Here is a 13,544-nt window from a genome sequence, read left to right as displayed (position 1 = left end):
AGCTACTTCACACCTACTAGGATGTTGTATCTAAACACAAAATTATGTGCATTTATATAAGACATATGCATTTATACAAATACCAAATGCGTTTAATTTTTTTTCCTAGACAGAGAGAGACTGAGCAAGCGAGCTAGCCAGCAGGGGGTGGGGCAGAGGGAAAAGAGGAGAATCTTAAGCCTAGTGCGGAGCCCAGGGCTGGGCTCAATCTCACCACTCTGGTTTCACGACCTGAGCCCAGATCAAGCCAGATGCTTAACCAACCGAGCCACCCAGATGCCCCTTGAATATGTCTGATTTATATTAATAACATATAAATATAAAAAGACAGATAATAACAAGTGTTGGCAAGGCTGTAGAGAAACTGGGATCACACTCATTGCTGGTAGGAAGGTGAAATGCTACAGCCACTCTGGAAAACAATCGGGCAGTTTCTCAAAGCGTTCATAGAATTAGGGACGCCTGGATGGCTCAGTGGGTTAAGCGTCTGCCTTTGGCTCAGGTCATGATCCTGGAGTCCCAGAATTGAACCCCGCATCAGGCTCTTCTCCCTCTGACCCTTCCCTACCTCGTGCTCTCTTTTTCTCAAATAAATAAATAAAATCTTTAAAACAAAAAAGGAGCTTATGGTAGGGGAGACGCAAGTAAATCCGCCTACAGCCCAAGGTAAGGTGCAGGAGGGCAAGAGCACCGTGACAAAGGCCTCTGTGTGCGTGGGGCGCTCAGGAACACACACAACAATCAAAACCCACCTGGCAGGAGGGGGAGAGGGTCCTGAGAAGCTTTTTCTCAGAGGTGCGCTTATGCTAAGTTCTGAGAAAAGAGATGAGGAGGCAGAGAAGTGGGGTGGCAGGATGCATCGAAGAGAGCCTTAGATGCTAGAATACAGAGTTTCAACTTGACCCTGCCCGTCAAGGATGAGAGATTTCGCCCTGGGCCAAACACAGTTCATATCAATTAATAATGGCTACCTAAAGTGTTCCAGTAAGCCAGACAGCCAGCCAGCACACACGTGAAAAGATGCGCAGTATCACCGATCATCAGGGAGATGCAAATCAAAACCACTATTATCATCTCACACCGGTCAGGATGGCTAGTATCAAAAAGAGAAGAAATACCAAGTGCTGGCAAGAATGTGAAGACAAAATCTGACCCTTGTACACCGGTGACGGGAATGTAAATTGGTGCAAACACTGTGGGAAACAGCATGGAGGTTCCTCAAAAAATTAAAAACAGAAATACCATAGGATCCAGTTAGCTCCCTACCGGATATTTACCCAAAGCAAACAAAAATACTAATTCGGGGCGCCTGCCTGAGTCAACTGGAGAAGCATGACTCCTGATCTCAGGGTCGTGAGTTCAAGCCCCATGTTGGGTGTAGAGATTACTAAAAACAAACAAACACACAAAGAAACAACAGGAACACTAATCCCCATGTTTCTGGCGACATTATTTACAAGGGAAGATAGGGAAGCAGCCCAAGTGTCCACCAGCAGATGGACGGACACGGAAGATGCGGTAGATGTACACAGCAGACTATCACTCAGGCATAAGAAAGAGTGAGATCCCGCCATCTGCGAGAACACGGATGGGCCGAGCCCGTATTATGCCGGTGAAGTGCGTCAGCTAGAAAAAGACGAGTGCCGGGTGCCTGGGTGGTTCAGTTGGGTAAGCATCTGCCTTCCGCTCAGGTTGATTCCAGGGTCCTGGGACTGACTCCCACAGAAGGCTCCCTGCTCGGTGCGAGGTCTGCATCTCCCTCTGCCCCTCCCCCCACAACACCTTTGCTGGTATTGTCTCTTAAAAATAAATAAAATCTTAAAAAAAAAAAAAGAAAGAAAAGGATAAATACCAAATGATTTCCCTTGCATGTGGACTCTAAGAAACTAAACAAGGAAGTGGGCTCTCTAACACGGAGAACAAGCTCGCGGCTGCCAGAGCGGGGGTGAGAGGGGCCACAGCAGAAATACAAATACGGGATTAAGACGTACGAACTTTAAGTTATGAAATAAGCAAATCACAGAGATGAAAAGTACAGCACAGGGAACACAGTGGGTCATACTGTAATGCCACTGTATGGTGATATGTGGTGACTTCACTTATCCTGAGCACTCAGTAATGAATACAGTTGTCAAATCAATATACTGTATACCTGGACATTTTTTTTAAAGGTGTTATAGTGGGAAGGATTCGTAGTCTGTATCACATACGGAAGCAGTGACCTGCCGTGGCCTCAGAAGGAGGGGATGGTTACTTGGGTCGAATACTGCCATTCCTAACGGGACGGATAAATCCTTACGAGCTTCAAACTGGACAGTGATACGGACAGATACACCCTTTGAAAAGGTCCACTTGGCAGCAACAGGGCATAGATGAGGGGTCAGTGGAGGCAGGAAGGCGATCAGGACGCTGTGGTAATTCCAAGTCTCCAACGGATGAAGGGGATGGCGACCCGACAGTGACAGGGAGAATAAAGAATGGACAATGTGGCAAAATGTGGGGACGTGGGGTAAATGAGGTAAGTCAAGGATGGTGGTTCGCAGCGGGTACTGACTAGATAATGCCCGGAAGCCGCACAGCGAGCGAAGGAAATGCAGGCTGCTGTGAGCTTCGGTTTTCATCTGAGAACACAGCCCGGGGACTGATGCCGATCAGCTGAGAGCTCCGCTAGGCTGAGGTCCCCCGGGAACAGCACGTGAGGCTACGCAGTAAGCAGCTGGCTGAGGGCCTAAAGCTAGCTGGGCTCTGGCTTGAAGACCCAGATCTGAGGGTCCCCTGCACGTAAGCGACGAGTGGACTCAAGTGTGCCTGGGGCAACTGGGGAGGAGAAGCCCGGCCCTGCACACAGAGAGCGACCCAAAGCGGGTTCTCGACACTACTGGGTCGAGAAGCACAGCTGGCCACGTGGGACCTGGGACTGGACGGCAGGGGGGCCCATCTCGTGGGGCCGCGCCCTCAGCCTGCGGGGTGCGTACTAACTCCCAGCCGTGAGCATCAGCTCCGCATTGGAGGGGCCGGCTGGTGTCTGGAGAGCTGGAAAAGCTGTTAATGGGAAAACCAGGCATTTGGTGTCAGAAGTGTTGTAAGACAGTCAGTGCAGGGCCTTTCTGGAAAGAACAGAGGCAGCCAGCCAGTACGGTCTCTCTTCTAATGACATCTGGCCTGGAACCTGTGTAGCGATCCCCAGATCTCCTTGACCTCCCAGAGCCATTTATCTTTTCTGGTTACAAAAACACTGCAAAGAACTACGGCATTACAGAAATGTATGGTTTAGAGAAGTCCCCGTAATGCCACTGCTCCAAGCCAACCATTTCACGTATATCCAGAGACACTGTCATTTTATATTTTTAAGTACCCAACCCATCAGAAAAATAACACCTACTTCAAATGTTTATTGCTAAAGCCACCATCTACTTAAATTTTACATAATTATTTAATCTTCTAAACAATCTGAAAAATTAGTAGCAGCTAATTTTGTTCACAAACAGCAGAACAAATGAGGTTCAGAAACATTAAGAAGCGTATCCGAGTTTACTGAGCATTAAGTGAGTGGGCTGGGATTTGAACACACAAACTCAGATTCTTTCCACTAACACCACGCTTTTGTTGTAAGCACCTATAAACTTCTGACTCAAAACTGTTGAGTCTCTTGAAAAAACTGGCAGCAAGGTGTCGAGTACATCTGATTTACTTTTGAGACAGTGGTTTGCTTTTGAATTGATTTAACCAATTGATGAAATTCCTTAACATTCATAGAAGCAAAAGGTGAAGACGCTGCTGGTCACATCCTGGGATTTCTACTCGTTTTGACTCTGGACGGTTATCCTAAAGAGTGGGTGGTGTTATTCTAAGACGAGGCAGTCCTTACCAGTCTGGTCTTCTAGGGGTTGGTGTTGCCATGTACAGCCTTCCCTGGGACTCAGCAGTCTGACTGCTGTGACGTCAGGGGCAGATCGGGCAGATCTGTCTGGACAGCTAAGCCCCGCGTGCGGCTCTTGAAGTTTCGGAGCTGCGGGTTTGCCCTGAAATTCAAAGAACAGTGGAGGGGCCCCCTAACCTCCTATCTGTCCAGACTGCCAAAGATCCTGGAGTCCTCTCAGGTCATCGCTTCTTCCCAAATCTCAAACTAGCTCAGTTCAGCTAGTTTGGTGCCTCTGTGTTTTCAGTTATTTTTTTTCTCAGGGTACACCTAAGCCAAAAGAAACACCTGGTAGTTTTGCTTCTTTCTTTCTTTCTTTCTTTCTTTTTTTTTTTTTTTTAAAGATTTTATTTATCCCTTTGACACAGAGAGAGATCACACATGGGCAGAGCAGCAGGCAGAGAGAGAGAGGGAAGGAGGCTCCCTCTGAGCAGAAAGCCCGATGCGGGGCTCGATCCCAGGACCCTGGGATCATGACCTGAGCTGAAGGCAGAGGCTTTAATCCACTGAGCCACCCAGGTGCCTCGGCAGTTTTGTTTCTTCAGTAATTCGATTCAAGCAACTCAAGTATTTATGTCTTAACAACTGAGTAGCCATTGGAAAAAAAAAATCATCCACGTAATAGAAAAAAATTTTTAAAACTTCACTCTTAAATAACCGCAATTATTTACTAATGAGATGTATACACCACTGGATACAGAACAGCACATCCGACCCTGCGCGCTGGACTGGATCAGCAACATCATTTCCTGTTCCACACGGGCCAGGCTGAGGACTCGGCCCTTCAGTGAGAGCCCGCGTGAACGCACAGGCCAACCTGCGGCTCAGGCAGTCAGCTTCTGTTTTGGAAAAGCTGAAGGCCTCCATACAGACTTAGAAAAGAACCAGTGGAACTCCGAAGTGGCTGTTTTGTTCTTCTGAGCTTTCCATGAGATGGGGCATTAGTCACTGACTCTCAGGTGTGCTGTGCTATGCATGCGTCAGGACTCCTGGTCGCTGGGGCGGTGTGGAAGGTAGTGAGCTCGCCACTCCTGGGGAAAGGCGTGTGAGTTCGGCTCCCACTCCTGTCACTGAGCGGCTACTGTCTCCTCACTTCCTCTTCTGATTATTATCAACGCCTGGATCAGCCCGTGAGAATTAAATACTAGAGATGAAGTTCCTGATACAGGCCCCATAGTGATTACGATTTACATAATGCCTGGGATATTTAATTCCGTAGCACCCAGAACATGTCTGATCATTTGCAGTTGAAAACCTCGTTCTCAGCCTCTCCTGCTTCAGAAGTGCGACAGCTCCGTCCTCGCATTACCAAGATGATTGGCAAGACTGACGGTGCCCAGAGGAGAAAATGTGTCTCAGAACTGTTTTCTTCCTCTCCGGGCAAGAACCTCCCTCCCCCGTGCCCAGACTGCAGGGCAGCCACAGGCACGACTTAACACGATGAGATTAGTGTGAGGACACCTCGGCTAAGACAGCAATCGGGCACCGTCACCCCGAGTTTTAATCACCACTTGGACGGCCCCACCGAGGCTCTTTCACATGTTTTCATTGTCACTTGCAGTGACACCTGCAGGGTGCGCTGGGAAGAAGTGTCCGAGCCATGGCGGCTCCCGGAAGCGGCCGCAGGACTTCCGACACCTGCCGGCGCTGCATACACAGCACTCGTCTGTGGGGCGGCTGGAGCCGTGCTGGCAGCCAGGCGAAAGCACCATTTGTTTTTTTGTTGTTGTTGTTTGTTTTTTTTAAAAGATTTTATTTATTTATTTGACAGAGAGAGAGATCACAAGTAGGCAGAGAGAGAGGGAGAGAGGAAAGCAGGCTCCCTGCCGAGCAGAGAGCCTGATGCGGGGCTCGATCCCAGGACCCTGGGATCATGACCTGAGCCGAAGGCAGAGGCTTTAACCCACTGAGCCATCCAGGCGCCCCCGAAAGCAATTTGATTTGTCTTGGCAATTCGATGGGACAGCGTCAGTGGCTGTGTGTCCCCATCTAGACTGTTCAGCTGTTTGAGGGCCCTCCCCCTCCCCCCCCACCCCCCTAGCCTGGACACCAGTGCAGAGTTTAGGAAATCGCATATTTGGTTTCCTCTCAGATACTTTTCACTTGCAATGAGGAAAGCTTTGGTCACTTTTGATTGAATTAACTGATTGATATTCCTTGTTCAACAATGTAAGATATGGTAAGAAGTATGTATTTGGTCTTTTTCCCTAGCTCCTGGCACACAGATCCTGAAACCTAGAGAACCTCTAGAGTCATCAGGGGTGCCCTTGGTGTGCTGTTGGGATGACTGGGGGCTGGGGCCCTCTGGATGGCTTCAGGATGGGGCCCGTTGCCAGAGAGACCAAGGCATGACTGAGGAGGCAGCTGCTCCTCCTCGTCCTCACCCCCCAGATACCCGCTAGAGGCCAGGGATCTGGCTAACCGTCAGCGCGTCAATGATTTAAGCACTGTGCCTAAATGAGGAAACCTCCCCCAAACCCCCCGAACGACAGGGTTTGGACAGCTCTTGAGTGTTGAACATACCAAGGTGCCGACAGGGTGGTGTTAAAAGAAACCACAGGCCTAACCTGGTGACACTTAGGCCACATCAGCAAACCTAACTTAATGCCTCACCGAACTGCAGTTTCGGCTCTGCAGGACTGTAACCTCTAACCAGTCAACACGGACTTCCTGCTCAACACTAGGACACGTCCTGACAGATACCTTCCACCCCCCTTAGGACAACGCTGCCTAAACAATGCATGCCTTGCTAATAAATTCCTTTCTTTCTTTTCTTCCCTCTTTCTTTTTTTAAAAGATTTTAACTAATCACTACATCCAACATGGGCCTTGAACTCACAACCCCAAGATCAAGAGCCACATGACTGAGCCAGCCAGGTGCCCCTGTTTTTTGTTATTGTTGTCATTAAGCCTTCTCTCTATCTTCAAAAACTTCTTTTGTTTAGCTCAGCAGAGCATCTCCCTCCTCACTAGGAGGGCTGCTGCCCATCCTGAACGACAAATAAGACCAATGAGAGCTTCGTATTTACTCAGCTGCACTTGGGTGTTAACACCAGAAACGGCACGGAAGCTCCGCGGACAGCCCCCCTTCTCCCCCGCTACCTTGCCCTACATTTCTCTTGCGTTTGGCTGTCCTGAGTTCCAGCCTCCATTTACAAAATCAGTAAACGTGAGTCAAGTGTTGCCATGCGCTCTGGTGAGCTCGTCTAGCAAACCAGCAAACCTGAGGAAGGGCTCATGAAAACTCTGATTTGTAGCCAGAACTTTAGACCTAGTGTGTAGCTCTCACAGTCCTAACGAGGCATTATTACAAGCAGAAAAGGAAGTGAGGATCTAGGAGCTGCTTAGCTGCTTAGTGACAGAGTGGGAACTGAACCCAGACCTGCCTCACTCTGAAGTTTGTTACTTTCTCTCCACTGCATCAATGACCAGGATTTCTAACACATTTGAAGCAGTGACTAATGTCCCATCTCATGACAAGCCCAGAAGAAAAAAGCAGTCATTCTGGAGTTCCATTAGTTCCTGTATAAATCTGCAAGGCCTGTGGCTTCTCTAGAAAAGCAACTGACTGCCTGAGCAGGTCTGGCTATGCACCCCGGCCATCTCTCACTGAAGGGCTGATTCTCTAATCTGACTGGTTTTTACAACCATCCAAAATATTCAGGACCATCCTTATACCCACTCAAGGTCACTGTATACTTCACTTATAGCTGCATTCCTTAAAATACCTTCCATTAGCTTCCACCTGTGCTTTTTCAACTCTGTTTTTACAGTTGTATGACGGCACATCTTGGTCACTGGCCCCCCCAGCCTCACTCATCGTGTAGCTCAGCCCCAGCTGTTCTCAAAGTAGTCACCGGGTTTTATCAAGACTATTACACCATCGGTCACTGGGTAAAATCACGAGTATTTTAATCCCTACAGCCCCCAAGCAATGAAGAATGTTACTGGCCATCTCTTTCCATGTTTTAAAGGACTGTTCTTTTTTTTTTTTTTTTTTAAGAATTTATTTATTTATTTGACAGAGAGAGAGATCACAAGTAGGCAGAGAGAGAGGGGGAAGCAGGCTCCCTGCTGAGCAGAGAGCCCAAGGCGGGGCTCGATCCCAGGACCCTGAGATCATGACCTGAGCCGAAGGCAGAGGTTTAACCCACTGAGCCACCCAGGCACCCCTAAAGGACTGTTTATAAAGTTCTTTTTCTTTTTTCCCTTTTTTTTTTTTAGAGGGGAGAGGGGCAGAGGGGGAGAGAGAGAATCTTAAGCAGACTCCACACCCAGCACAGAGCCTGATGCGGGGCTCGATCTCACAACCCTGAGATGGTAACTTGAGCCAAAATCAAGAGTCGGATGCTGAACCAACTGAACCACCCAGGTGCCCCTATAAAGTTCTTTTTCACTAAACTCTATTTTAAAGTCAAACTAGAGTTTTGCTTGTTCAAAGGAATTCAAAGACCAGGGTGGCAGAGCAGAGTAAGGGGAGGCCAGGCGGAGATGAGCTCGACAAGGCCAGATCAGGCAGCGCACTTTCTGGCACGGTGGAGATTTGAATTTTAATCTAAGTGCAAAAGGCAAATACGGTAATAGGATGATTCTAAGCATAACGTGATTCAATTTATTTTCATAAGGTTTTTGTTTTTCCTACCATTACATCAAAAAGAGATTGGAGGAGAGCCACAAGAATGCAAAGATTACATTTGCTGGGACCGACTTCATTTCAGGCCAAATCACCTAATTCTTCTCACATTTGGTCCAGTGTACATCATCTTCTAAGAGACTTGCTGCTGTTCAATTTATCAGGCCTCTCACCCCTGTTCTCATAAGTCATTGTCCAAAGTATACTTTCCTGAAATCCCAACAATTCTGGTATAGGCATTATCAATTATTATTACCAATATTAATTATTATTTAATTATTTGTTATTTAATTATTAATTAATTACAATTATTAATTATTCCTCAGTTCATGAGGAATGAGCCGAGGTGCAGGGCGTTGCCCGTGTCATCCATCTAGCAAAACCCAGCTCCTGTCCAGTTCTGAATGGCCCTTCAGCATTCGAGGGAAACATGAGAGCTACTACCACATGTGAACCACCACCACTGTGTTCCGTTACAGGATTAGGGGTCAAGGTTAGGGAAAAAAACAAATATACGCTGATGAACACAAGATCATTCAAGGGGGTAAAAACAGAAAACATGTATGATTATTAAGCACACTCGTGAAAAAATATATCAACTTTAGCTATGTTTGGCGAAGTAATACTTGTCATTAGAGTCTACGAGAGAGCCGCTATCCCCTTTCTCCTTCAGTGGTAATAAATACATGGGCATAAAAAGGGAATCGGGGGCGCCCGGATGGCTCAGTCCATTAAGCATCTGCCTTCGGCTCAGGTCCCGATCCTGGAGTCCCAGGACTGAATCCCATGTCGGGCTCCCTGCTCCACTCCCTCTCTCTCTCAAATAAAGAAGTAAGATCTTAAAACAGAAAACGGTGGGGGAGCTAAAGCCTAAGAAACTACGCTTGTTCTTCCAATGACTTTTAGGATTAAACAGGCTCATGGGTACCACCAAGTGAGCCTGGGTCATCAGACTCACAATGAGAAGATCCTGAACAAGCAGAAAGGGCAACTATGAACGTCCCGCTAGAAGAGCCTCATCTTGAAACGGATCGCATCCCTTCAGTCCCGGTGGGCTGAAAACCAGAAACTAGATTCCCAGGCAACGCCAATCATCCTTGTACCCGGGCTCCCTTCACCACCCGAAGGGACGACAACAGAGGAGTGGCCACATCAGGTCTTAGGTAGGAGCTCCTACCCCACTTGACTACGAACAAATCTGAGTGTGAATGGCACAGGCGCGGTGTCGATCACTTCTGCCGGGGTCTCAGCAGCAGCTCCCTGAATACGGGGTCCCTGCACTTGAGCCCCCAGTCCTGCCGATGACCACTTCTGTAGAAAGAGTCTACAGGAGCCCAGGGAGGCCCTGAACAATAAGAGAGAAAACAGAAACATGCCCATGACTCCAGGACAAGCCAGGGAAGAATTTTAAATATAGCTGATCCTCTTGTAAAGTGTCTCTCTATTGTGGAAAGGCGCATCAGATCCCAAAACCCGATGATGATCCGCATACTTCCTACCTGTAACAGACGTCACTAGCTGAACTGGATGCACGAAGACCGGCATACAATTCATTGTGCGCAAGTAAATAAATAGACATTCTGGGCTGGAAACCAAGATTTTGTGAGACTGGAGGCCGACTTCATCTTTTGCGGTCTGATCAATTCTAGGTGACAAAGAACGGGGGCTAAAACTGACTTTCTGGAAGAATGAGACTGACGACTTATCTTGGACTGTGTCTGGTCAATGTTTAGCCGGCCAGCCCATCTCCATGACATTTCTAGCTCTGCTCTCTATGAATTCAACAAATACAACATCAGCATGTGCTAGGATGAAATAAAAACTAGCTAAGTAGGGGTACCCAGCGGGATCACTCGGAAGACCAAGAGACTCTTAATCTCAGGGTTGTGGGTCTGAGACCGAAAAACTGGTTAAGAAAAGAAACTGAGCACAGTGGGAACCCAGAATGAATTGTTTAAAGGAATGAATGAACAATAAGCTTAAAAGGACTCATCCTTTTCTCTAAATCAAGTTGCTGATTTGTAGAGGAAGCTGCACTAAAAGCCACAGAAACAGCAAAGTTCTTTGAAGTGTGTGTGTGTGTGTGTGTGTGTGTGTGTGTGCCCCCTAAATACCCATGTACATACCTGCACTCAAGGCCACACCAGTCCCACGGTGGCAAATGGACATCGCCATGGGAAGAGACCAGCTGCAAAGAAATACACAAAGGCAGTTACAAAAAGGAAAATATGGGACACCTGGGTGGCTCAGTGGGTTGAGCTTCTGCCTTCGGCTCAGGTCATGATCTCAGGGTCCTGGGATTGAGCCCTGTGTTGGGCTCTCTGCTCAGTGGGGAGCCTGCTTCCCCCACCTCTCTCTGCCTGCCTCTCTGCTACTTGTGATCTCTCTGTCAAATAAATAAATAAAATCGTTTAAGCAAATAAATAAATAAGTAAAAAGGGAAAATATGCTACCACAACAGAGACTCCATTTTGGCGAAGAGAATATGAACCACTTTGGAAGTAAGTACTATTCACACATAAAAACAAGAACAGCTTTTGCAGTCTTATGTTTCCACTTTCTAATGATTAATTTCAGGAGAAGCGTCCTTTTACCAGACGGAATCAATCACAACTCTAACTCCTCCTTTCGTAAGAAGAAACGACATGAGTGAGTCAAAGACACCAATTACAGTTGCGTCTGGTTAGAAAATAATCACTAGAATACAACCACCAGGATCCTTCCTTACACGTCATGTGACTGAAGTCAAAGGAACGCGAACTGAGTTCTGCTGATCGATTTTCATAGAATACAGTCACCCTTGAACTCCTTCTTATTATGTGCCCGTAAATATTCACACTGAGCATATCACTTATTCCCTAATAAACTTCTTATCCCAAATTTTTAAACTCAGTTTTCCTGGATGTAGTAAACATTTCTTAATCCATCATCATTCTGAAATACTTTGTCATCAAATCATGCTCTGAATCACGAATTTGCCAGAGCATTTCCGCAGGACAATTAACACTGCTATACTCTGGACCTAGTTCTCATGCTCGAGAGGACTGTTTAGTGAAATGGAAAGAACAGGAGTCTTTGGATAAAGTTAATATTCATCCTGGAAACTCAGTTTAGATAGGAAATGCTGAGCATAATCAGACCATATTTTCACAACTCTAACGGGAAGCTACTCAAGTAGGCTGAAAAAAATCTCGGAAAGAAATTCTAACTATGTAATGGAAATGGTCACAGTAAGAAAGGAGTAATGGCTAAAGAAACCCCAAAAAACTGGCTAGACACCACTCTGCTTAACTCTGACTTAACAGGATAAATGTAAAAGGCCGAAGAAGAGCCACATAACAAAGGACAAGCGGAGAACAATGACAGAATTTGGTTAGATAAATCAGGAGGCTAAAAGCCAGAATGAGCTGAGTCTTGCAAAAATGTCAAGGACAACAAAAAGGGGCTTTTAAAATTGTATTCAGGGAAAGCAAGCCTCCTAACCGGGATGGACAATTTTATGTTAACAGATGACAGAGTACAAAGCAGATTGCTCAACTATTTTATTTGTCAAAGAGAATGATTATCAGACTGAAAAAGACAGAACAAATATTGATTTGAGAGAACTGAAAAAAACAGAGGTGGGGAAATTGTAAGACACTGCTTAGCATTCCAAATGGACTCAGGGCTCACGGCCAGCGAATGAAATCCCACGACTGCGAGGTCTACCAGATGACGCGTGCGCACAGCTCTGGATATTCAGAAATACCGCAGGGGAAGAATGGGGGTGAGACAAGAAACTGCTCGAGTCAAACATGACCCTAATTTTCAAAAAATGGTTACAGCCACAGCCTGGGTCAGCTGAGTGCTGAGTAGGTAAAGGAGATTTTATTTCCCAAACAACCACAGTACCAGATCCACTCCCGCATGGCCTTCCAGAGTCTTGTCACTCCTTAGCAGGCACTAAGTGCTGAGCCCCCTGAACCTGGGCAGAATGTCAGGACTGATGGCTCCAAGAAAGAGAATGTAGCAGAAGTGACACGGCGTGACTCCCAAATCACACCCTCGCAGGCTGCGAGAAACCCAAACAGCCCCGTGCGGAGAGCTCAGGCAGGAAGGCTCAGGCGGGGATTAAAGGATGGCACCCTAACAGCCAGAACAAACCCAAGTCATGTGAGTAAATGGATCTGCAGATTAATTCAGCCCCAGCCTTGGTGGGGCTTTTTATTTTTAAAAGATTTTTATTTATTTGACAGAGAGAGACACAGTGAGAGAGAGAACACAAGCACAGGGAGTGAGAGAGGGAGAAGCAGGCTTCCCGCCAAGCAGGGAGCCTGATGTAGGGCTCGATCCCAGGACCCTGGGATTATGACCTGAGCCAAAGGCAGTCGCTTAACAACTGAGCCACTCAGGCGCCCCCCAGCCTTTGTGTTTTATAGCTGAGGCCTAGACATCACAGAGCAGATCGTTCCCACTATTTCCTGGTCGAACATAAGTAAGAGTCTAGTATCGAAAATCAAGACTGTTTTAATTCACTTACAGAAAAGAGAATCACTAAGAGCCACTAAAATTTTCCTTCAGGAAAAATTTTTCTCAGGACACAATGAGACCCCTTCGAACTCAGGTAAGATCTTACTCATCTTTGTATTTCCAACTCCTAAAAGAGTAATCAACAAATAAATGATTTGAAATGTATTAATTTTGGGGTGCCTGGGTGGCTCAGTGGGTTAAGCCTCTGCCTTCAGCTCAGGTCATGATCCCAAGGTCCTGGGATCAAGCCCCGCATTGACCCTGCACTGGGCTCTCTGCTCGGCGGGGAGCCTGCTCCCCCCCCCCCCGCCCCGCCTGCCTCTCTGCCTACTTGTGATCTCTCTCTCTCTCTCTCTCTGTCAAATAAATAAATAAATAAATAATCTTTAAAAAAAAAAAAAAAAAGGAAAAGCTAGAGACATGGGATGTAGGAATTCCAGCAAGTGATTTAACAACCATGTCGCAAATGATACCACTGACAAA

At 46.9% G+C, this 13,544-nt stretch overlaps 1 protein-coding gene across 1 annotated transcript in view; it reads right to left on the bottom strand.

Moving 5' to 3' along the window:
• The window catches only part of SDHC (succinate dehydrogenase complex subunit C), a 32,521-nt gene that overhangs the window by 6,342 nt on the left and 12,635 nt on the right, over positions 1 to 13,544 (bottom strand). The window contains exon 4 of the mRNA XM_045983168.1: positions 10,679 to 10,740. Within this exon, the coding sequence (XP_045839124.1) occupies positions 10,679 to 10,740 (62 nt within the window). The remainder of the gene's footprint in view (positions 1 to 10,678; positions 10,741 to 13,544) is intronic.

The sequence above is a fragment of the Meles meles genome, chromosome 17, assembly GCF_922984935.1.
Source record: "Meles meles chromosome 17, mMelMel3.1 paternal haplotype, whole genome shotgun sequence".
Lineage (NCBI taxonomy): Eukaryota > Metazoa > Chordata > Mammalia > Carnivora > Mustelidae > Meles > Meles meles.
Note: the sequence above shows the minus strand (reverse complement) of the source record. Positions and strands in the feature narration are given on the sequence as shown.